This window comes from Anabas testudineus, chromosome 16 (assembly GCF_900324465.2).
Source record: "Anabas testudineus chromosome 16, fAnaTes1.2, whole genome shotgun sequence".
NCBI lineage: Eukaryota > Metazoa > Chordata > Actinopteri > Anabantiformes > Anabantidae > Anabas > Anabas testudineus.
This window is the reverse complement of record NC_046625.1, coordinates 6,751,716-6,773,697: the sequence shown is the minus strand read 5'-3', so window position 1 is coordinate 6,773,697 and position 21,982 is coordinate 6,751,716. Positions and strand designations below refer to the sequence as shown.

The 21,982-nt window shown below is 40.3% G+C and overlaps 4 protein-coding genes across 4 annotated transcripts in view; 1 reads left to right on the top strand and 3 right to left on the bottom strand.

Annotated features, from left to right (window-relative positions):
* Positions 1 to 2,716: 2,716 nt before the first annotated feature.
* Positions 2,717 to 6,634, top strand: pnrc2 (proline-rich nuclear receptor coactivator 2). The gene is made up of 3 exons (XM_026370991.1): positions 2,717 to 2,922; positions 3,437 to 3,657; positions 3,874 to 6,634. Exon 3 carries the CDS (start codon positions 3,897 to 3,899, stop codon positions 4,365 to 4,367), a length of 471 nt encoding a protein of 156 aa, XP_026226776.1. The 5' UTR covers positions 2,717 to 2,922; positions 3,437 to 3,657; positions 3,874 to 3,896; the 3' UTR covers positions 4,368 to 6,634.
* srsf10a (serine and arginine rich splicing factor 10a) lies at positions 5,656 to 11,580 on the bottom strand. The gene is made up of 6 exons (XM_026370990.1): positions 11,398 to 11,580; positions 9,455 to 9,559; positions 8,501 to 8,604; positions 8,220 to 8,388; positions 7,727 to 7,777; positions 5,656 to 7,651 (listed from the first exon to the last, which is right to left on the bottom strand). Exons 1-6 carry the CDS (start codon positions 11,460 to 11,462, stop codon positions 7,387 to 7,389), a joined length of 759 nt encoding a protein of 252 aa, XP_026226775.1. The 5' UTR covers positions 11,463 to 11,580; the 3' UTR covers positions 5,656 to 7,386.
* A 401-nt stretch (positions 11,581 to 11,981) lies between these two features.
* fabp10a (fatty acid binding protein 10a, liver basic) lies at positions 11,982 to 12,989 on the bottom strand. The gene is made up of 4 exons (XM_026372172.1): positions 12,803 to 12,989; positions 12,509 to 12,681; positions 12,250 to 12,339; positions 11,982 to 12,083 (listed from the first exon to the last, which is right to left on the bottom strand). The coding sequence occupies exons 1-4, from the start codon at positions 12,867 to 12,869 to the stop codon at positions 12,033 to 12,035; spliced, it is 381 nt and encodes a 126-aa protein (XP_026227957.1). The 5' UTR covers positions 12,870 to 12,989; the 3' UTR covers positions 11,982 to 12,032.
* Positions 12,990 to 13,673: 684 nt separating this feature from the next.
* Positions 13,674 to 21,982, bottom strand: part of myom3 (myomesin 3) — a 47,017-nt gene continuing 38,708 nt past the window's right edge. Inside the window, 14 exon segments of the mRNA XM_026370030.1 lie at positions 13,674 to 14,422; positions 14,424 to 14,567; positions 14,717 to 14,772; positions 14,879 to 14,901; positions 15,093 to 15,129; positions 15,217 to 15,380; positions 16,689 to 16,794; positions 17,075 to 17,113; positions 17,214 to 17,301; positions 17,616 to 17,726; positions 18,168 to 18,235; positions 18,870 to 18,929; positions 19,258 to 19,402; positions 21,784 to 21,920. Of these exon segments, the coding sequence (XP_026225815.1) occupies positions 14,297 to 14,422; positions 14,424 to 14,567; positions 14,717 to 14,772; positions 14,879 to 14,901; positions 15,093 to 15,129; positions 15,217 to 15,380; positions 16,689 to 16,794; positions 17,075 to 17,113; positions 17,214 to 17,301; positions 17,616 to 17,726; positions 18,168 to 18,235; positions 18,870 to 18,929; positions 19,258 to 19,402; positions 21,784 to 21,920 (1,304 nt within the window). The 3' untranslated portion in view covers positions 13,674 to 14,296.

Here is a 21,982-nt window from a genome sequence, read left to right as displayed (position 1 = left end):
GCCGAAGCCATTAATCAAATTTCCTCTCCTCATTTCCAGATTACCAGACCTCCAGAGAGCAGTATCAGATCACTGATATGACAAACACAGGACAAAGAAGAAAATCAACCGTTCAAACATCACTCTAATTAGTTTGTGCTAAATGCTTCTATAATTCCTAATAATTTACTGTACAGCAATGTTCAGAATAATAAATGATGTGACTGTAAAAAATAAACTGAATTATTATTAATATTTAACTCTGTTACTTAAACCTTACATATACATAAATATAGTAAGATTTTATGTTGTAAAAGGAAATTCTATTAACAAACTTGTAGGCGTACACGTTTAATTCAGGGATCTTTAAATTATGGGGTGAATGATTGTTTTACTCATCACTGTTTAACCACATTTTTTACTCTGTTCTTGTGTTATTTAAGGCTCCGGATGGGCTTGTCTGGTTCCAGTATTGTGTATGTTTGTGTTTTATGCTTGGATTATCCTGTCTGAAAGTGTAATTCATCTGCCTTGGTCAGGTCTCCCTTGAATTTAAATGATTGTCCTCAGGATTTATATCACATAAAACAAGATATTCTTTATATAGTCGAACATCCTGTGCTTAAAGATAACGAGAGTGACTAATCATACAGTATGTACAATATGTAAGACTTTAATGGTAGAGCCTGTAAAACTCTAATATTCCCATATAGGTTTAATTTATGATATCCTTCAGGAGCTTTGGGACATAAAGAAAGGGCAGAAACAAGTACTGTGTAGAAGCCATTTCATTTGAATGTGTTTTCTAGTAGTAGACAGTCTTTGATATGGATCCAGTCTGTTGTTGAGTGGTGTGAAACCATTTGTGCCTCTGTTACTTCCCACATCACTTTACATGGGCGTGTTTCATCTTTTCAAATTCACGTGTACCTGCATTGATCGTTTACTTTGGGTCGTTCACGCTCTGTAACTATAAGGTGAATGGCCTTACAGGACACAGGCTAAAAAGACACCAGTAGAGTATGGGTTTTAGTTTCACCCATTCATTTTTGTTTTCAAGTTTCCATATCACTTTCAGGGACGGCCTGCTGTACAGTCATTATGTCATTGATGTGTACACTCCAGGTCTTTGTCAGCAGTAACACATTTGACCACCTGCTGTGTTATGTACAACCTACACAGAAGCGTCACAGTGACCTACTTTCCCTACATAGTTTGCTCTTGACGGGCACAGCCCCCTCCAACGGCTGCTTTGCTATGGGGAGTGCCCTTTCATGGCCTTCAGCTGCAAGCACATAGATACAGACTGTTGCGCAACTTGGTTTAAAATCCAGACACTTTAAACAAAGCAGGGAAGGCAACGTTGACTGTGAACTGAGATATGAGTTAATCAATCACTCAGTTTATTTGTATTCTTTAGACCTTGACGTGCAGGTGCCATAAAACCCGCTGAAAGACTTTAAACCCCAATGTAAACATCCTTAAAAGGCTTGAATGAAAGTTAGAACAGCAAATATTAAGTACTAATAAATACTTAATGGCAAAGAGGAATTTTACTGGTAACGTCCGACATATCTACTGTCCACGATACTGTACTACACAGGAACCAGACTTACCACATGTTGCACCAGATTTATGACGGCGTGACGTTTATATGCTATTTGGTTTAATGGAGCCTTGTGTCAAAGTTCACTCCTGCATTTATGACACAGTGGGTAGTAATATCACAGCCTGTTTTTAAGATTTAACTTCTCTCCGATCAGTTGCTAAATGATAATATAAATGATAAAGTAAAATGTGAAACATCACAACATTAGAAAGTGCTTTACATTGTTTATAGTAGGATTTTACTGTTATATGGTCAAGCTAGTCAGTTTTAATGATTTATTTATAGTTCAGTTTAGCCCAGTGGTTGTAGGCTTAATCTGAGAGGTCATAACATGCTTCATGGGGTTTAGAAAAAGTTATTCTACACAAATTTGTAATGAGGTTTTGAGGCATTTGAGATTATTACAGCTATCGCCTGAGAAGATCGTCTGAGAACCTTAGAGAGGAAGTCACTCCTCACATCAGAATAGCTGGAAACCCCCGATTGTATTGAAGGTTTAATTCTATAGCTTGTATGTGAAGAGTAAAAACAGTAAAAAAGTACAATATTACCATTTAAAGTGCAGCAAATGGTCGAGGTTTTGTTTTACAAAGAAAACAGGAGAGATGGGGGGTGGGTAGCTCACAGACAAGAGCTGTTTTGTATCACAAAAGCCTGTTGCAGCTGTTTCAACCACATCTTGTGGTCTCAGCCGAGCATGGCAGGTTTAACCCATGCAACAGGAAACTGTGTTTTCCTGAAGCAAGAAAGTAGATTGTGAAGTGACTGAACACACTCACACACACACACACACACACACTGTGGACGTGTTTACCTATTTATTCCAACAAGCACTCGACATTACATAATACTAAACTGCCTCGATCGTTTTATACGATGCTTTGTGCAACATTGGAGTTACTTCCTGTGAAACAAGTGACAAATGGAAAGTTAGAGGTGATTTTTTTGTTATTTCTCACTTCCCTCAGGAAACACGGCCCGGAGGAGGGGCGGCGACTGACGTCAGCGCTCTGGCAACAGGAACGAATGCGTGTGCGTGTGTCGCCGCTGATTGGCTGCGCGGCTCGTCCTCGGTGCCTGATTGGTCCGATCCGCGTTAGCCGCAGCTACATATCCCCGCTGTGGTTTCCATTTTGTTGCAATTCAGACGGAGTCGGGAGAGAAGGGCGAAGTCCGTCTACGACCAGTTTAACAACAAATAAGCTTCAAAAGCGACGGAGTTGTAGGAAATATAGCATCTCTGTGCTTCCTACACGGTCCGCCGGGGGTGTTTCAGAAGCTTATCTGATATTTTTTCTGACGCAAGGCTTCGACAACCAAGCCTGAAGAAGTCGGTAAGAGAAACTGGTTTCTGTCTGGTCGCCATGTTGAGCTCTGGGTTTCTTTGTTTTGGTTTGGTGCCAAAGTGGAGTGACGCCGATTGTTAAAGCCTCATTTAACTCGCCTGGGGTTTGGCAGTTTCTGCTAAAAATCACACGTGTTGGTAGAAATATTACAAATGGTCGTTTATTTTTTTTTTAACTCGTAAAAAAGCGACCAGAGCCAGTTAGCAGAACAAAGCGGCTAGCGGCGCACAAACACGTCGCAGCGTTACGTAACATTTAGCTGTGTTTTGTTGTGATGCACTCGTTTTTACGTAACCGTATATTTATGTCACAATGCGGAGCTGCTTGCTTTTGCTTGTTGATTTTATGTTTTGTGGTGCTAGATGTTGTGACGCACTCAGAAATGCACATCACCCTCCTGCAAGGAAACAACAAAGGATGCATGTCGACGGATAGAAACGCCGTGAGTTTGCTAAATCGTGCCCGTATGACGTTTTTAACGGGGTTTTATTGTCCACCACAGGGTCTTCGACTTCTTGGAGCAACCGTGCGCCGAGGTGAATTGATGTTCAGCTCGGCTCCACGAGAAAACAACGCTCATCGGCACATGAAAACTTCAGACTTTGCAGGACCCAAAAGTGCTGCGAGAAGTAGACAGAAGACTACTTCGAGGACCTGGGGCCCGATTGGAGGTGAACGATTAAAGAGAGATCCGTGCTTCGTCAACTTTCTCACAACAAAGAGGTGAGCTGGAGTTGTTTTCACCCAGAGGCTGGCTGTGTGCGGGGGGTGGGGCGCTGCAGAGCAGGCGATCCTGCACGTAGGCTCCGTTGTTTTTGTTGAGGTGGTTGCATGTGTATTACACGTTTACCCTGCCAGTAAATAACACAGTATTAAAATAGATCTGCACACGTGTGGAATTTTATTTTGCTTCACTAATAACACACTTTCATCGTGTAGGTGACACGTAGTGCTACAGCAGTATGGGAGGTGGAGAGAGATACAACATTCCAGTTGCCCACCCTGAGCACCCCTTGCCCAAGAAGAACCATCAACTTGGCCGGGCTAAGCAGAGAAGCCGTGACCAGAACGGCGCAGCGGCGTCTGCAGGAGGGGCGGGTGGCCTTCACCATCACGGCCACCGCAGGAGTGACAAAGGCGCAGCCTACCATAGGTCTCCAGAGACACGGCAGGCCGTGTCTGCAGAGAAGAATTCTTCTGTCCGTTTTGCCACCAATTATGATCAGAACTGGGAGGGTGCCGTGTCTAACCTCAACACGCTCCTGGTAACCCGGGGAAGTCCTAGCTACGCAGGGCCCAAATTCAGTGAGCCACCCTCGCCCAGCGTGTTGCCCAAACCCCCTAGTCACTGGGTGTCCTTTCCAATGGGCTCCTGTGACAACAGGGAGATGATGGCCTTCCAGCTCAAGAGCCTTCTCAAGGTGCAGGCCTGAGAGGAAATGGCCACACTTGATCATTTAAAAAAAAAGCCAATACATGAGCTGGGACTCTTTTGAAGGCACACACCCACCAGGAACACCTCAGCGCTGTAATACTAACAGTTTTTAAGATTGAGCTCCGTGAAAGCTAGGAGGCATTTGCAGCAATTTTTTGCTGTTAATGTTTACACCTGTATTATTTTTTTTAAACCATTATATCAAGAATGTTACAGCAATGCAGCCTTGCTGGTCGGTGATGCCTTTAGTAGAGTCCATTTCTCCGAACTGGATATCCTTTGTACTTCTGTTTTGTTTTGTTCTTTTTAACGTTGGCTGTCAGAGCAGATTGTGCGTGTTTTTTCCAAACAAGGGTTATAGTATTAGGCCAGGTAAGTTCCCATCACATTTACGGTCCATTTCTGTGGACAGACATGCTTTTTCTTTGATAAAAGGTTTAAGGATAATTTTTTGGAGTCACCTCTAAAGCTTCAGGTGCTAAATCAATCTCTCATTTGGTAGCATTTTGACTAGGGCCCATCCCTCTTTTGTATTCTTGTATCCTTTGTATTCCTTGTGAGGGTTGGAAAAAACACCCAACTGCAGTTCTGCAGGGAAAAAAAGCTTACTGGAGGTAATCTGTAGTAAGTACAGGTCAAAAGTATAACCTCAGACTGAAGGGTAATAAGAGACCATGGCACACAGCCCTTGGACTGTCAACTCCTGTACCTTTCTTTTTTTTAATGCGCTGTGCGCACATGCACTATAGGAGTTGTCTAAGGGCCACAACACTCTATCATAGCATTATTTTGTACAAGTCCGTTTTTGTTGTTTGAAAGAAGTATGAAGTGCTGTGTGTAACCAAAGCAATGCTTTCCTTTTTCTTTTTTCCTTTTTGTTTTTGACATCCATGCGTGGTTGGCATTGTTGCCATTTTAATCTTGCCAGTCTGAGTGGTGAATGGGATTAGATTCCCCTGGGCTGTCTTTTAACTGTTCATCTAGTCAGTACTGTGATTTATCCTCGCTCTGCCTGTCCAAGACAGTGCTTCAGCTTTAACATGCGGAAGAGGGCCAGTCTTGTGTAGGACTGTAATTTTACATACACATAAGACATGGTCCTGTTGGCAGCATGCATTTGTAAACAAAGGACGGCAGAGCTGAGGAAGGTTTCTGAACTGAAGTGGCCCAGGTGCCTCAACACGAGGCAGGGGGCTGGTGATTGTTTACAAAATCGGTCTCAATGTTGTGATCCCGTGATCAGCATACACTCTGCCTTTTGCCTCCCTCTCGCACTGCAATCAGACTTTTTTTTTTTCTTTTCCAATTTACAGACCAGGATGCTTTTTGAAATTGATAATCTACCTGTGGTTTCTCTTAGTAATTCATTCATGTGTTGAGGCTCTTTTTGTTTTCCCTTTGCAGAAATGTAGCTTTTATGGCCAGCCTAAAAAGACAAAACAAAGTATGAGCCTGTTGGTATGTTCAAGAGCCATGTAAATAATGAAATGTATAAAGTACTTGTAGCATATGTACATTTGCAGACCACGTTTGAGGCCTGCCTGACAAAAGTATTTTTAGTAATAACACTGAATGTATAAGACATGCAAAGGTTGTGTCTTAACTTCAATACTGAAGAATATTTTTGTTAAAAAAAAACTGCCTATAGCATTTGCCAGTAGCCCTGCACTGTTTCCAGAGATCTTGCACATGTTTTTTTATTGTTTTGTATTAAGACAGTGTAGGGAGAAAGATGTTAAGTGCAAAATAAGACTGCAACAAAATTTAAATTGGATCCCAGGAGACTTGCATATGTATGGATTTGAGTTCAGAATGTGTTTAATGTGTAAGCATGATTTCTATCTTCTGTTGCACCGTGTGTGCTTAAGTTGAAACCCATGCAGAAACTATTTAACCATTAAGTGGCAATGCCACAAATTGACCAAATGTCTTCAGCAGGACTGCCTTCAGTTCTCAGCTGTTCTTCCGCCAGCTGACAATTGAATGTGAATCCGTGTTGTTTAAGCTATCATCTACTGGTTCTTTGTCATTTTCTTTCCCTGATTGAGTTGTGCATGGCAGTCTCCTCATTCTAAATTTTAATTGTTTTAATCAATTGGCTATCAATTTGTCCCTCTTAGACAACGTCACTGAACAGGAAAAGAAAACATGCCCTTTTTAATATTGGTATAATTGGTGTTTTAAAACAAATGTTAAAGAATGCACTCTGAATTTGATGACGCAAATTTTTACAAAAAAGAAAATAAATCCCTTCCCCTCCCCCCACTTTTGTCTGTGCTTGAGTTTCTCCTCATGGTGTTACATAGGATTAGTATAGCTTAAGAATAGACCTTTTACATTTGTTACACTCATATTATAACAACTGGAACACTTGTACCTTTTAATCATACTTGAAGTACAGCTTAGGTGTAATGAAGTTTATTATTTGAGATTAAAACAGTACTAAGGAACACTTAAAAATACTGTTAACAGCACATTAAAAACAAATGCAGCACATTGCATAACAAAACATACAAAAATAAGAAATGGCAACAAGCTGCAGTCAACGTTGCCCATTGCCACAGATACTACAGAAGCTGGCTACCAAGGTAAACTGTTGTCCAGCTGTATGAGTGCCCCTGAAATAAGGCATGTAAAGCCAGACCACTTAAATACAGGTTAATACTGTCCAGACGTTCATGTTAACAAAAACTGAAGAACCAAACTGAGACAGGTATAAAGGTATGACTAACTATTGCTAAATGAATTTACAAACTTTATTGGAAAAGTCAGATTCTAATGTTACCTTCTTACAAATGTCCACCTGGTAGACGTTACTGTGGATTGTGCTTTCACGAATCACTTACGGACATAGAACCGTTTTCTTTTTTTAGAGACACATCAGCTCCTGCTGTTGCTCTTTCCTTTGGCAAAATATTTCTCTTTAATGTCACAATGAACCAAACGGAGCATAACACTGTAGTTATTATGGTTGAAAGCCGAACAGAAACAGATAAATAAGCTTTGGAAGAAAACAGTCAGTGACCCCCAGACTTCCGTCCAGCCCAGGACCTGGACCTGGAGCGAGACCGAGACATGGATCTAGAGTAGGAGCGGGACGGAGACCGTCCGTCACACTGTTTCTGGGAGCCGGAGGTTGGGTGGAAATCGTCTTCCGGGCTGTGGGACCTGGAGTGGCTCTTTTTACTTCTGGGCCTGGATCTGGAAGGGGACGCAGAGCGGCTACGTGACCCTGCTTCATGGTGCGTTTTGTGGTGATCACGGGGGGGACCTCTGGTGTACCTGGTGAAACAAGCGTCATTAGTGAGAATGCAGTGCAGCAGCTGTTAATTACTTCAACATAATTAAGGAGCCTACTTGTCATTGTCGTGGCTTCTGCTTCGTCTGTGTCGACTGTACGAGCGAGAGCTGTAGAGACGAAGAACAAACCAGTTTATCAGGTTAGAACACTTCAGAGGATGAAAGAACAATGGCTTATTATTAGTCTTTATATAAGCTGGTACTTGTTTATACCAGTTCCTGAACACACCTCATGCCTGTGCTCTGAGAAAGTCAGCGTGTATTTTACCCTGTTCTATTTCAGTCTTTCATGCTTTTTTATTCACACTTTGTTCAAACATGAATGGTTTTGACCAGTTTTGACAAATCATTATGAAATGGGTCCTGGTGTCTGATGTTTTAACTCTTCAGTTTCCACTGAACAAAATATGACAAGGTGCTCTACTGCACTGATTGAATAAATACATTTTTATAAATGTAATAAAGTGCAGCACCAGGACTAACAGATTCCAATACTAACTGAATTTAGGACCTTGCAGGTGTAAATAAAGCGAGGCTGCCAGTGACTCACTCTCGAGGGCTCTCAGACCTCCGAGGACGGCGCTCGTACGAGGGACTTCGGGATCTGCGTCGATCGTAGCTGCGGCTCCGAGAGCGTCTGCGGCGGCTGTCGCGATCGTCGTCATAGCGGGAGGAGCTGCGGGGGGAGTGGCGCTCTTTGGCCTTCATCTGATTTGGAGCTTGATGGGCAAAGTCGCATAAGATTATTAGGTAAAAATATATTAAAGTTCCTAAATAATGTTGCCTAAAGCTCCATAGTTATTTTGTTTAGATGGGAAAAGCTGTTCATACTCTTGCGGTCTCCCTGGGCGAACTGGATCTCGATCTGACGCCCACAAACCCATTTCCGATCCAGGTTGTGAAGAGCATCTTCTGCATCGCGGACATCTTCAAACATGCTGAGTTGTTAAGGCCTTTTTATTTTGAAACTAGGAAAGTTGGGACAGCAGGCTGCACAACATGCATAACAATCACAAAGAACAGGCTGCAACACATTGAACAGCTCCACATTTAAACACACACAGCTACTGGATCAGTGCGGTGAAAAATCAGTTATTTCAACTAACAAATTAGAGGTAAAAATTATAATTATTATTGTCTTGGCAAAATGTAATAATAATTTATTGTCTTCAATAATACCTACTGCGATTTAAAAAAAAGAAAAGAATCAAAAGGCCAAAATGTGATTTCAAATTGTGAAGACAAGACAAATATTGATGGTGATCAGATTCGGTAGGATACAAAAAGTTTGGCTTGTTACCTTTTTACATGCTTGACCTTTGACCTTCAGCTTGATCTTTATTGTCTTGGCAGAAGAACTTGAGGTTTCCTGCTTGTCTTTGCCCAATAAACACTTTGCTTTTCCTCCCTTTGGTAGACAAATGGAAGCCTGGATGCCCTCTTTTCTCCTCTTTGTATCTTCATGCTTTTTCTCTCTCTTTTTTTTCCCAATTCCACTACTGCTTGTCGCCTGGGTGTCTTTGGCTTCAATCTACTCTACAACCGCCTTTCAACTTTCTTTGGTGTAGGGGGTCTCCAGAACTGTATCTTTACCATTCTAAGGCAACAACAGAGGAAATATTGGTTAGGAATAGGTTTAGAATTAAACACAATATACCAGATAAAATTACAATTAAACAGTCCCCAAAGCAAACAGATGTCAGGACAGGTGTCACTGAGCCCACTGCACCCAAAACGTCAGCTTCAAGCGTTACAATCTGTCCATAATGAAAAAATAAAGGATATTGAATGTAAGCAAATCCTCTTGGCCGCCGCGTATAGAAGTCAAGTGGAATGTAGACATCTACAATAGGCCCATAACGACCAAACTCACGTCGTAAATCCTCTGGCCTAAAGTGTCATGAAATAAGCACATTTATTCTGCTGGCTACCAGAATTAATTCAGCTTGAGCCTAATGTACCAGCACAGCACACGACAAGGCTGCTTTTCAGACATATCCAATTATTGTTCCACTTTAAAATGAAGCTTTCTCATTTAAAAAGCGGTAATTGTACAAATGAGAACACAGACAGTCACATTTCACAGCCATAATAGACAGAAATGGCATGCATTACCTATTAACAGAGTAGGTTACAACTACCTGTCTAAAATCAAAAGATCTTGGAAAAGAAAAAATGCTCATCAGAGACAGTGACAGTGTTTACTGTGTGTTGTGGACTCGTGACTCATCTATTAGCAACTAGTATTTTGGATACAGGCACACTACAGTTTTTAATCTGGCCAGATTAACATTAGCACCTTAGTAAGACTGCTGGTAATTATTTTTTCTCACAAAATTCACATCCATTGTCTTATGAATGATATGTAGAGGTGAGTTTATATTGAATAGGTCTGAATCCAGTTGTGAACCTGAACCTGTGATCAGACAGTCTACAATAAAAAAAACTGTCAGCACTAAGTCGCTGTCCTTACCGAACTATTTAAAAATCTATTTAAGCAAGTTATGTATAGAAAAACAGACAGAGGGCGCTTGCTTTGCTTCTAATGGAGGGTGAGAGGCTGATCTCAAATCAGTGGATATGAAAAAAATGGAGATCTGACCCTCACAAAGAGGAGAAATCACACAGTCAAGGAGCTGTGCCTGGTTGATGCCCTGCTAGTTTCTAGTTTAACATTTCTTCCCGGTTTCTTTTCCCATTGTTGTCGTCACCAACACAGAAGGCCTGCATCTCAATTCATCTGACTACACAATGGGAAAAATATACAAATGATGCTGCTGATTCTGTTGTGAGGTGCATTGGGGAGAAAAATGCAGAAATAATACTGCTAAAAAGAGCTGTGTCCAGTCGCCACCTTAAGAACACCTTAAAACCTGAAACATGGGAATCATACTGTCCACTGTAAAAACAAAATGCATTTAACTCACTGCCAAAAGATTTGAGATGAGGTTCATATCTCAAAACCTTTGGGGTAAATAAGACACTTTGTAATTTTGGAGCAAACATTCAATGTTTACATGACATAACCTCCAGGCTGTTGTGAAGTATGTATCTAATCATATCTTCTTTCTGCTACTGTTTAGTAAAGTAATTACATTTTTTTACTTGGTACATCTTATGCAACTATACTTACTTATTTAATTTGTGAACTGTTTAAGTGGAGCTTTCAGGAACAATCATTGGGTCTAACAAAATCATATCAATCATATGCTAACGCTATAAAAAGTATTTTCAAAGAAGGCAGGTGTTAAACCTTTGGATAATATAGTTTAAAATAGCCTAAAGTGTTTTATTTTGTTTAGATAATGACTTAAATACTTATGCACAAACAAGAAATAAGATTAATTTAGACATTTCAAGTGTAATGCAGCTGTTGTTGCTGTATTTCTATTTGTATTTTTGTATTTTTTATTGTATATTTGTATTTATTGCAGTAATATGACTTCAACATGCATCAACACTAATGTTACACCACATACTTAAATGCAGTAAAGGCTAAAACATGTAGTTATGTGCAGAATTTAACAGGCTTTCAGCTGCAACAACGCGGTCTTTCAGTTAGATGTGTTAAAAGTTCTATTTGGAGCAATATGCAGTGAAAATACAACTACAAAGTCTTTGTAGGATCAGTCGAAGCCATTTTAGTGACGACAGCTAACAGCTATGTTTGCTAACCGACTAGCATTAGCTCGACCGTGCATGCTAAGGAGGTACAAAATGTAACATACCTGGATTCGTCGGCGATGTTTCTGACGAAGAGGGATGTATTAGGAGGCCTCAGATACCTCGCCATTTCCACCGCCTGGTTGCTACAATTAGGAGCTACGACTTTGTTAATAGCAGCTGTTTATTTCACTCAAACCTCTGATGTTTTGCTGCAGCTAGCTACGTGCTCAGTGCAATCTCGTCGCAGTGCGCATGCTCCGCCACGAAGACAAGGCATGTGAGTGCTGCAGTGGTCGAGAGACGAATCTTTAAAATGATATTTGTACCCCAAAAAAAGCTAATTTATACTTTATATCACAGTCACATGAGTCGGACGATAACAAAAAATAATCAAATTGAGTCATGAATGGGTTGATTTCTACAGATGTGGATGAATGTCCTCTGTAATAAGTTTATTATCCTGTTGGAGGACGTTTTTGTTCACCTTGTGTTAATGTGTTAACATTACTGTATGTACAGAGTAAATAAACCTCTACCTAAATGTTTTTTCACTACATTCACATTAGATATCTGTTATAGAAAGGAGTGGACCATTGGCTTTAATGGGCATATGTACATGAAAATGACATAAATCAACAAACCACAGTTTTTTAGTAAGACTTTTATTTAAATAGACCGTGGTTTCTTTATTGCCTGACTAGATCTTTTTGCTCTTCCTGATGAAAGTCGTTGAGCCCGTGGACAAAGTCTGCAAAAGGGTAAGGGAACAAGTTTAATTTGTCACTAGCAGTTAAAGTTCATTTAATTTATACCTGTAGTTCCAACCTAATTTTTTAGATTTTACATGTAAACCTAAGAGCAGAAAGCAGCTCTGATGAGCATTATTGTTGGAGGACTTGTTGGATATACTGTACCTCAACCAGCTCTCCTCCCTTGAGCTCTTGGGTGTGACAGAACTTGCCGGTGTTGCAGACAAGTTTGTTTCCCTGCAGATTGACAACGCACTGAGGGCCAGAGGAGAAGATAAAACATATCACAAAAGTCCCAAAGCAGGAAGAATTTGAACTAAAACACTGGCGTGTGCAGTATGAGCACTGCTGCAAAACACATTTTCACTTATCTTAGAAAAAGAAACATGAATACGGTGTTAAAGTAGATTTGACTGTGACAAACCCTCAGCTTCTTTCCGTCCATGGTGGTGATATCAGCCTCCTTGCCAATGGTAAAGGAGTTAGTCACAGACTTTCCAGGGGTCTTGGAGGTGACAACAAAGTCATTGCCATTCTGCTTGATCTCAGTAATTGGCTTGATGTCCTTGGCCACCTTGATGATGTCTTCTGGGAGCTCTGTGGAGCAAAACACGGATTACTTAGTAATTTCCTGCACAGAACTGACATTTTTTAATCAAGACAAAAGCTACCAAGTTCTCTTTTTCATGCCTCGCAGCCCCTTATTGACTTTTCTCACCCATGACCCTGAGGAACTCCTCGTAGTTCTCCTGAGAGTAGACCTGCCATGTTCCACTGTAGTCCATGTTTTCCAGAAGGTCGGGGATCTCCTTTACAAAGGTGGCCTGGAGGCTGAGACAGCTGTGCGAAGGTCGACACAATGTGGAGAACGCGATCGTCTTCCAACACCTTCTTATATTCAAAGGCAAAGGAGTGCCACGGCTGTGTCTAATGAGTAACAAACCCCCTCTGAAGTAATCGCTGTTGTTTGAACAACCGAAAGTTCACTTACTCCTCTTCGGTCAAACCTCATCTGTAACTAAAGATTAATTTAGAAGTTACACTTTGTTTAATGTTTAATGAGACCCACAGATTTTTAATAAATAATATAAAATCACATCTTTTACATGCAGCTTCTTTGCATTATTTGTGATAGACATGATGAAAACAAGCGTGAACAAATGATAAAATGATGTATAATAATGTTCATTTAATTTAAAGATGGCAAATCAGACTCACGTTAGAGTTTAATAATAGAAATCATGAGATCTTAACTGAACTTTATGACTTCCTTGGATAACAGCGTCTGCCAATTGACTAAATGTGAATCTTTCCCTGTTGAACCTCTCGTTATGAGTCTACCTGGCTGGGTGAGTTTCCATAATGGGGTTAATGACATTACGGACTGTTTGGTTTTAAAGTGCTTGACATAATGTCTGCTTGCAAAATCACAGACATGCATACAAAGAAAGCTGGAGTCCACGTCTTCTTTAATAGCCGAGTGCAACAAGTCATGTATGAATGAAAGTTCATGAAGACGGACATGATCAAATGTATGTAAATGAAAATAATGAACAAGTGAAATGTATTTTTGAAACAGCTTTATTCACTACACACAAAAAAAACCCCACAATGATGCATGTGATTCAATAAAAGCTCAGTCCAATAGCTGAGGGTTTTACAGTTTGCATTTTAATCACTGCTTTGTGAGATTGAGCAAACTCTCTCAGTCATGTCAGTTATGATGCAGCAGCTAAACTAAATTTGCCGTTTAATATGTTTCCAGCTAACACCCAGTCTTTCATCATAGCTCCTAAGTGATGCAAGGTAATTTTAATTAATATCAAGACGCATGTGGCAGTTTATATTTACTAGCATCAGCTCACATCCACAGCAGCAAACCCAGTGCTAAAATGTTTAGATTGAACATTTGTGCAATTCATCACCACTTTATCATGATTCTAAAAGGAAAATTATGTTTTTCAAATTTTACATTACTCCTTTGGGTGAAGAAAGAACTTTTATTTTTGAATTGCACGTTTCATTAGTGAATTACAGCCAGAGTATGATTTTACTAGACATTCACTGTCTAGTATTTCAGTTATTTGCAGACTAGGGAGTTTCCTTTTTTATTAATCTTCAGTGTGGTTCACTCGTATCCACGCCAAGCCACTAAATTCCACTCCTCACATCCATCTACCTATGCTTTTATTGTGAAGCATAAATTAAAAGTTTAACCCATCTTCACAGCGTTTGTCGGGGGCTTCTCCCCACGCTTGTAAACACTCACGGTCACATCGACTGTCTCAGAGCCATACTGGTTGCGCACAAAAATGCTGTATTTTCCAGAATCTTCCATAGTTGACGTTGTTGACCGTGATGGTGCTGCATTTGGGCTCCTTAGTTATAGTAAACTGGGCCTGGTTAACAATCTCCCTGTCGTTACGAAGCCAGAAAACCTCTGGAGCTGGTTGACCATCAATGAAGCACGTCAGACACAGAGACTGTGGGTAAAGAGTAAGACAAACTGGTACTACTACTGTTACACACCCACCTCACACTAAATAGTTGGGAATAATACATCAAAGTAGTGTAAATGTGAATGAACTTTACTACTATACAAGCTTTCTAATGCTTTCTTGACATGTCATACCTTCCCCTCCATGATGGCTACAACATCAGGAAGTCCTTTTGTCACTTTAGCCCGATCTGAAACAAAACAAGCAACAATAACTCCCTGCTGGCGAGCGCTGATTCTTCAAATCATTGTTGTGCACAGAAATATCTCAGAATTAACTCGTAACCTCTGACTCACTTTTCTCAGCGATGGCTGCTTGCCTGGTGGGTGAAAGTAAAGGGTCAAATCCACATGAAATAGCACGGTGGCATTTGTTCTCACGTTTTTCATCAATACTTTCAATTAATTAACAATTTAAAACAGTGTTGCCTCTCACTTCTCATTGTTTTCTGTTAGTATCACAGCAAGCCAAGCTAGATGCACCGTCTACTGCGTGTGGAGCAGCACTTACTTCAACCTCTGGTACTCCAGCAAGGCGTCGTCAAAGGCTGTTGACAGGTTATAAAGTGGATCAGCAAAAAATCAACTTCAATCTAATCACATTTGCAGAGTTGTATAATATCATGTCCACTCACCTTGTCCAGACAGATCAAGACACCGTTTGTGTGTCTCTGTGCCCTCAAACATCTCTAACATGTATTTGCCTTTATCATTTTCTGTCGGGTTGAAGATTTCAATCCAGACCTTCTGCATACTGCTACCAGGTTTTGTCCTGGCATCCTGGTCAATCCTCTTCTCCCTACAGTAGAAGGAGTGTAGATATACTGTTTTGAATCTGCTGTGTGCTTTACACTACACACTCAGACATGCAGTTACCCTCACCACATTTGTATGTGGTGAGGGTAACATACAAATGTCATGCTGAGATGAACCCTTTACCAAGGTACTGGCCTTAGTTCTAGTTTTTGTGTATAATTCTTTCATTGTTTTCATCAAGTAATTAGTATTAAGGAGAATAATCTTAAGTTACATTACACCAGTCCGTTTGGTCCTTTGTGATGCTGATCCTTAAAGGATCCAGTAGGTGGTGCTAGTAGCTTTACTTAAGAAACCAGTGTCACTTGCTGGCGACGTACTGCTCATACTAGTAGATGTTTGCAGGTTGCTTTTTTAGCTGTTTTGCTCAAGATGCTGTTGTCTGCTGATGACATATTTACGGTGTTCAGACATTTGGAGTTTGAACAATATTTGGCTGCAGAAGATGACCTGCAGGGCTCTGTTAAATTCATTATAACAGATAAATACTATGGACCAGGTGTATCAGTGTCCAGATGTGGCCCCATCTGCCACAGAAGAACATTTGCATGCGGCCACTGAGAACAGCTGTTGTGTCATATTTAGATTCTGAACCTTTCAGCTTGTCAGTAGTCGAACTTTACTAAACATTTTAGGGACTCGGCTTCAGTAAATGAGGCACAGACTATTACCGCAGGAAGAGAAATGTCACAGTAGATTAACATACTATTATTATCTGTGTCATTTACACTTCTATTTTCTTGGCTTCAACTCTGCTGGGTTTTGTGCATGTGCAGCACTCAGGTCAGTATGGCTGGTTACATTTCATGAAGCTTAGATGAAAGTTAAATAAGGAGGATCTCTTTCCTCACACTTTGTGGATTAACGTCGGCTACATACACCTGATCCAATTCTCTCTGTAGCTTCTTCTGCAACAGCGTTCAGTCCTGACGTAATCATATCTGATGATGATCGCTCAAGCTAATCGCTGCTGCTGTTTTTCAGGCTACTATCGTCTCCTCCACATCACCTCTGTGGGGTACATGTGCACTAGCTGTAGACTACCTGTGACTCCTGGTCATCCACAGCCCCTCATCTTCCAAAGAGAGAGATGTACGCGTTGTGCGCACCTTTTCGCCGTTTAGTTTGACATTTACTACACTTCTGTAGCTTTCTTTCTTGTGCTAGTGTCTCTGCACATTATAGTTTTTAACATTTCTACACGGGATTTACTTAGATTTGTTTTGAATTAAGTTTTGAACACTTGGAGGATGGATGTTAGGTCAGAGAGTTGTTCTGCTTGTCTACTCACTTGAAGTACCAGCTCGTCTTCAGGTAGCTTATGTAGTATTTAAATGAGCAGTAGAGCCTGAAACCTTCAGCAGTGCTTTCAATGCTCAGTGGTCCAGCTGACAATGCTGCAGAGTTGGAGAGAGAGAGAGAGAGAAGGGATGGCACCTGATTATTTAATACCACAGTCTAAATACATTTCACTTTCCTTGACAATTTTAAACAGTGTTTTTTATGTGGGGACGTTAGCACGTTAATATGTCGAAACAACACGCACCACTATTCATTTACAAGACCCTGAGTTACATTCTCCGTGTGCCGACACAGCACATCTGGTGTAAAAACAAGTTATGGCCACATTTTCACAAAGGTTGTTTCTGCAGTTCTCTAAAACTGTGAATAACTCACCACATTGTTTACTCAGTTGCTGGAGAAGCTTGTCATACACTGTTTAAAAAAAAAAAAAAAGCAGCTGAAATGCATGCAGTAAAAAATGGGGATGATTGTTTGTGGATGTTTGTTCTCTGTCGACAAGCTAACGTCTCACCGTCATCCACTAACTCTAAGATGCTGACATCCTCTCCTCTCTTATCTGACACCACAGCTCTGTATGAGCCTGCCTCTTTCTTTGTGACCTGTGGGAAAACCATCCACCATTTAAAATTCAACTTATTCATAACCTTTGAAATTAAATATTGATATCTCTGGAGAACACCCAAATATGTAAATTAATCTTTTATTTGTAGGTTAAGCTTAAACTACTCTCCAGGATGAACTGGGAGGACTCTGGACTTAATCCTATAAACATTAAATGTCTGTTTATCTCATTTTTTCTCACTACTCGAGCTCGAGCTGCCATTTATGAATACTGATTCACATTCGTCTGTACTCTTTACAGTCTGTCTACATAGTAGCCAGAAAACAGATCAGGGCAGATCATCTTGTGTACCTGTGGGATGGCGAGTGTGCTGACCCCCGATGACTGGTTATAGACAACCCGAGTCACCTCCACATCTTCTTTAAACCACTTCAGAGTCGTGTCCTTGTTTGTATTTGTCACCTGTGGGTGCACAGACATAAAACACATGTGTAAGTGAACCACATGTAAAAAACTGAAAACTGAAAATTATTCCTATATATTATTATAAAAACCTTTAAACAATAAAAGGTTGTGTGGTAGGGAGGGACTACTACATATTACCATTATGTGCACAATGATGATACTAATCCAATTCAATCCATGGTGTGTGCATGCTTTGAACTGATTATAAGACGTAAAATTATTATTATTTTTATGTTATCAGTAGATAAAAAAAGTTTAGAAAGTAATACAGTAATACTAAAATATGTGAAGTTAGTTCTGTTATTGATATTAGCGAAATTATTCCTACTGAAAGAAATTATTTGGTTTGTAATTTGATTAGTTAGGGCTCCTATCATGACGCGTGACGTGGTTCTTCTTTTGCCATTATTAAATTTATTCAGTTAAATGTACCGGTACCTTGCACTTTATAATCAGTTCACACTCCTCATTTACACTCCATGACAAGAATTCCTGGAAATAGGGTCCTTGGAAAACAGAACAATTGATTAACCGTCTCTACTGAACCACAGAAACACTGTTCATCAGACAATAATTTATTCTGAGCAACCAATGAAAACGCTCATGCACAATAATATCTCTATTTACGGCAATTATAGCAGTTACCGCTGTGAATAAACCAGGACAGCAGCACTGACAGTGGGACATAGTGGTAGTAAACATGTCTCACTGGGTTAAATATTTCTATAAGGGTCTATAAGACTCTAGACTTTATGGACTAAGCCGACATAGAGGCACTTATTGGCCTCTACACACATATTGCTTCTCCTTATGACATCTGAGAGCTCAGGGAGTTGACTATGACAGGGAGCCTCTGTTTCTTTATGTGACTCTAGGTTTGGACAAAACCAAGCAGCTGTGTCATTACAAAGTTCATCAAAAGGTTTTTTTTGCAACTACTTAATGTGGTTCTCACCTTGGAGTGAGATGAAAAAGAGTCTCAGCATTTTGGTGTCACTGATGCAACACAGCTACTGTTTCAGCAATACGTTTCATACTTGAACTACAATGAGTGTGACTTTGATTTGAACACAGTGCAGTCGTGTTGGGCAGATGCCTTTTATTTTACAGTATGTTTTTTGCTGTTTGAAAAGTTCTTACCAGACTTTCTCTGATGGTCACGTCGCTTTGCATCAGCCAACGCCATCGTCTGACGAAACTCTGACAGAGACACAAACAGACAAACAGTATCAGTACAAAACAGATCCCAAATAGGTGGATTACAGTAGAAATAGGGCAACAGGTGGCAAAATACTGGACTGAAATAAAACACCAACAACAAAAAAATGCACTTTAATTTTCTTTAAATTTAAGCAGCTCTTAACACCCAGGAAATTTAATAATAAGGAAAAAAAGATGCAATTTATTAAAAATGCATTGTGTAAACTCAGCTGGTGTGATGTCACATTCACACTCATCTGTTTGTTCCTGTCCTTTTGAACTTGCTGCTCATTGTTGGATCTAAGAAAAACCAATATGAGTGACTCACTCTGATCCACAAACACCAAAGTGGACTGGTTCTTGGCACGGCCGTCCCGCAGCTGAGCTGTGTACGAGCCCTCATCCTCCTGGGAGAGCTGGTCAAACAGTATCTCCACCAGACCTTTGGCCTTGTCGAAGCTGATCTTACGGTGCTGCGGAAGAGCCAGCAAGCGTTGCCACACATATAGCACAGTACACACGAGCTCATATGCAGACAAATGATCCCAGATGGCAGGTAGATCCACTGTTTGCAATTTACTGTAAAGCTCTTTAGTCATACACACAGAACATAATGTGAATCTGTGACAAGCGCAATGACAAGCACACTTTAGATGAAATATTCCTTATTCTAACACAAACAAACAGAGATGCCGAGGAAAAAAGCCTGTGAGCTCGTTTTCATGGCTTTTATGTTCATCGAGATAAGTGTACGTCTTGCATGTTGATAGGCCTCAGTGGCGGATGTGATTTGTGATGTATGGCAAGCCTAAGGGCCCTAATCAGCTAAATGGCTTTTGAATTTGCAAACCTCAGCTGTGATCATTTAGAAATAATGTGTAATCAGTAGTGTTCAGATGGAACTACGATATTGGAAAATAATGGAAAAAATGAAAACGAAATGCATGCAATGAATGGGAGGTGGTGAATATAAAAAGAGTCGCTCCGCCTCACACAAACACAAGTAAACACGCACAAGTGCAGCCACGACAAACACACAGTGTTGTGTTTGTTTGTGTCTCTGAGGACATAGTGATGCATGGTTCAATAACCTTGACGACCGTGCTGATTATTTTTAGCTTGGTATCATTACATATATCAGCGCTGAGGAGGTTTGTTCACATTCAGTTTTCAGTTCCTCAACGATTTCTTCTTTATTGTATTTTATTTTTTAGAGAAAATAGCAGGTGAAATCATCAAGTCTCTGTTTGTCATTGCAGCACTGTAACAATAACAGGGTGGGGACGTTTTTGGAATTACCCGTTTGTTTTTATTTCTGCAAATGCTTTCACTGAGCTGTTTCATAAAAGTTAATGAATTTGCAGGTGCAGGTATGGACGTGCACTAAAAGAAGTTGCTTTAACCCTCATGTTTAGGCTACAGGATAATTGTCATGCTGAATGATTAAATGTTGTCCTGTGTGTTTTCATTTGGCTGAATCTCACTCTACACAACGCCACCTCTGCATTCATCATTTTCCTTCAATCAGCAGTAAAACCATTAATAAAAGCTCCAGTGCCAGCTCCACCGGGCACACAGATGAGGTGCTTTGGGTCATAAGCTGTTTTGTTTTCTCTACATTTACCCCTTTTATTATCTTTATAGTAGATAATTGTTAGAATAGTAGATTTGTGTCTCGTGGTGAACTGGAACCCTGTAAAAGGGTTTTTCTTCACCGTGCAAATGATTTTCTGCTCCTCAGTCTATCAGATCATTTGCCATTGCCAGTTTTTTGTGTTTCTTTACTTGCACCGTCTCATATTGACAGAACCCTTTTTGTAAATCTCAACACAGTTCTTTATATATTAATGTAAACGTCCTTAAATTTAAGCTTAGGGTCTCAATGTACTATCCATTTAAAATTGAATGTGCAGTAGTACAGAGGTACAGCTCAGGCTGTATACGTCTAATACAACTTGACATATCATGCACTACCAGTCTAATTTCACCCAGTAGTCCTGAGCCAATATGAGCCAGTGGCTGCCCTGAGTAATGTTTGTTTTGAAAAAATCTGTCCAAATTAAGTTTTCATTCTCACCTTTCTTTGGCTTTTCACCAGAACTGACACATTTACCAGATGTGAGCTCCTTCCACCTTGAGCGTCTCCCAGATTTTGTGCAATTAACTCAGCTCTGCAGAAACGTCTGCAGCCATGCACACCTGCTCTTCATCTTAGCTGACAGCCTCAATTTCCTGCCTTCCTGGATGTTTATTAAGCACTAATTGCCATTTTTGATCAATAAGGACTTGTCATAAATGCAGACGCATGAGATTACACAGCAGAGTTATGTACGTTTTGTAAAGTCAGCTTGAAAAATTAGGCAGTTTTTTAGAAGCAGAAAGTTAAGAATTACAGTTAATTATGTGGTGGCTATGTGGAAATGCTACTGGACATACAGTTTAAATCATGTCTTTTTAAAGATCATTCTTGACAGTCTTTGTTTGATAGAGTGACAATGGAGATGTTGAGCTCACCATCATCAAAAAATAAATACAGAAAATGTTCACATTTGAGAAGCTAGAACAAGTGAATTTTTGGCTTTTCAATTAATTTCCTGTCAGTCAACTAATAATGCCAGTTCTAGACTGCTGGTTAGTTTCTTGGTGTCTGGGGAAATAATGAATCTGCCAGAATACAGGGAAGTTCAGAGTGGAGCTGTGGCAGGTGTTCATAGAACTGGGGTAATATGTAACCTCTGTAACACATAATGCTTTTGTAAGCCAGAAAAATAATTCATTTGGGAGTGGCCTTGAGGGGGTTTATGTCAGGTCCACACTTTAAGAGCTGCAGTATAATCTGCACAGTGCTTCTCACCGGACTGCTGGAGATTTCGCGGTCATTAAAGATGAGACGTAATTCAGCAGCGTTGCTCAGACTCTCTGTCTGAAGCCACAGACGTACACAGCCTTTCTCTGAAACCTCCACCTGCCAGCCCGACTTCAGAGCTATCACTGCCAAAGGTAAATTAAAGACATGGTGAAGTAGCTTAGATGATCATGGGTATTTTTAAATC

Bases quoted from the DNA above. Each gene is read 5' to 3' on its own strand.
- srsf10a (XM_026370990.1), bottom strand. From the start codon at position 11,462: ATGGCGAGGTATCTGAGGCCTCCTAATACATCCCTCTTCGTCAGAAAC. The intron at 9,560-11,397 runs GTATGTTACATT...ATGACACTTTAG, and splicing joins AACATCGCCGACGAATCCAG to GCCAGAGGATTTACGACGTG. The intron at 8,605-9,454 runs ATATCCTTTATT...ACAACTCAGCAT, and splicing joins AGAGGATTTGCTTACATTCA to GTTTGAAGATGTCCGCGATG.
- fabp10a (XM_026372172.1), bottom strand. From the start codon at position 12,869: ATGGACTACAGTGGAACATGGCAGGTCTACTCTCAGGAGAACTACGAG. The intron at 12,682-12,802 runs GTGAGAAAAGTC...TTTGCTCCACAG, and splicing joins GGAGTTCCTCAGGGTCATGG to AGCTCCCAGAAGACATCATC. The intron at 12,340-12,508 runs GTTTGTCACAGT...TCTGGCCCTCAG, and splicing joins TGGACGGAAAGAAGCTGAGG to TGCGTTGTCAATCTGCAGGG.
- pnrc2 (XM_026370991.1), top strand. From the start codon at position 3,897: ATGGGAGGTGGAGAGAGATACAACATTCCAGTTGCCCACCCTGAGCAC.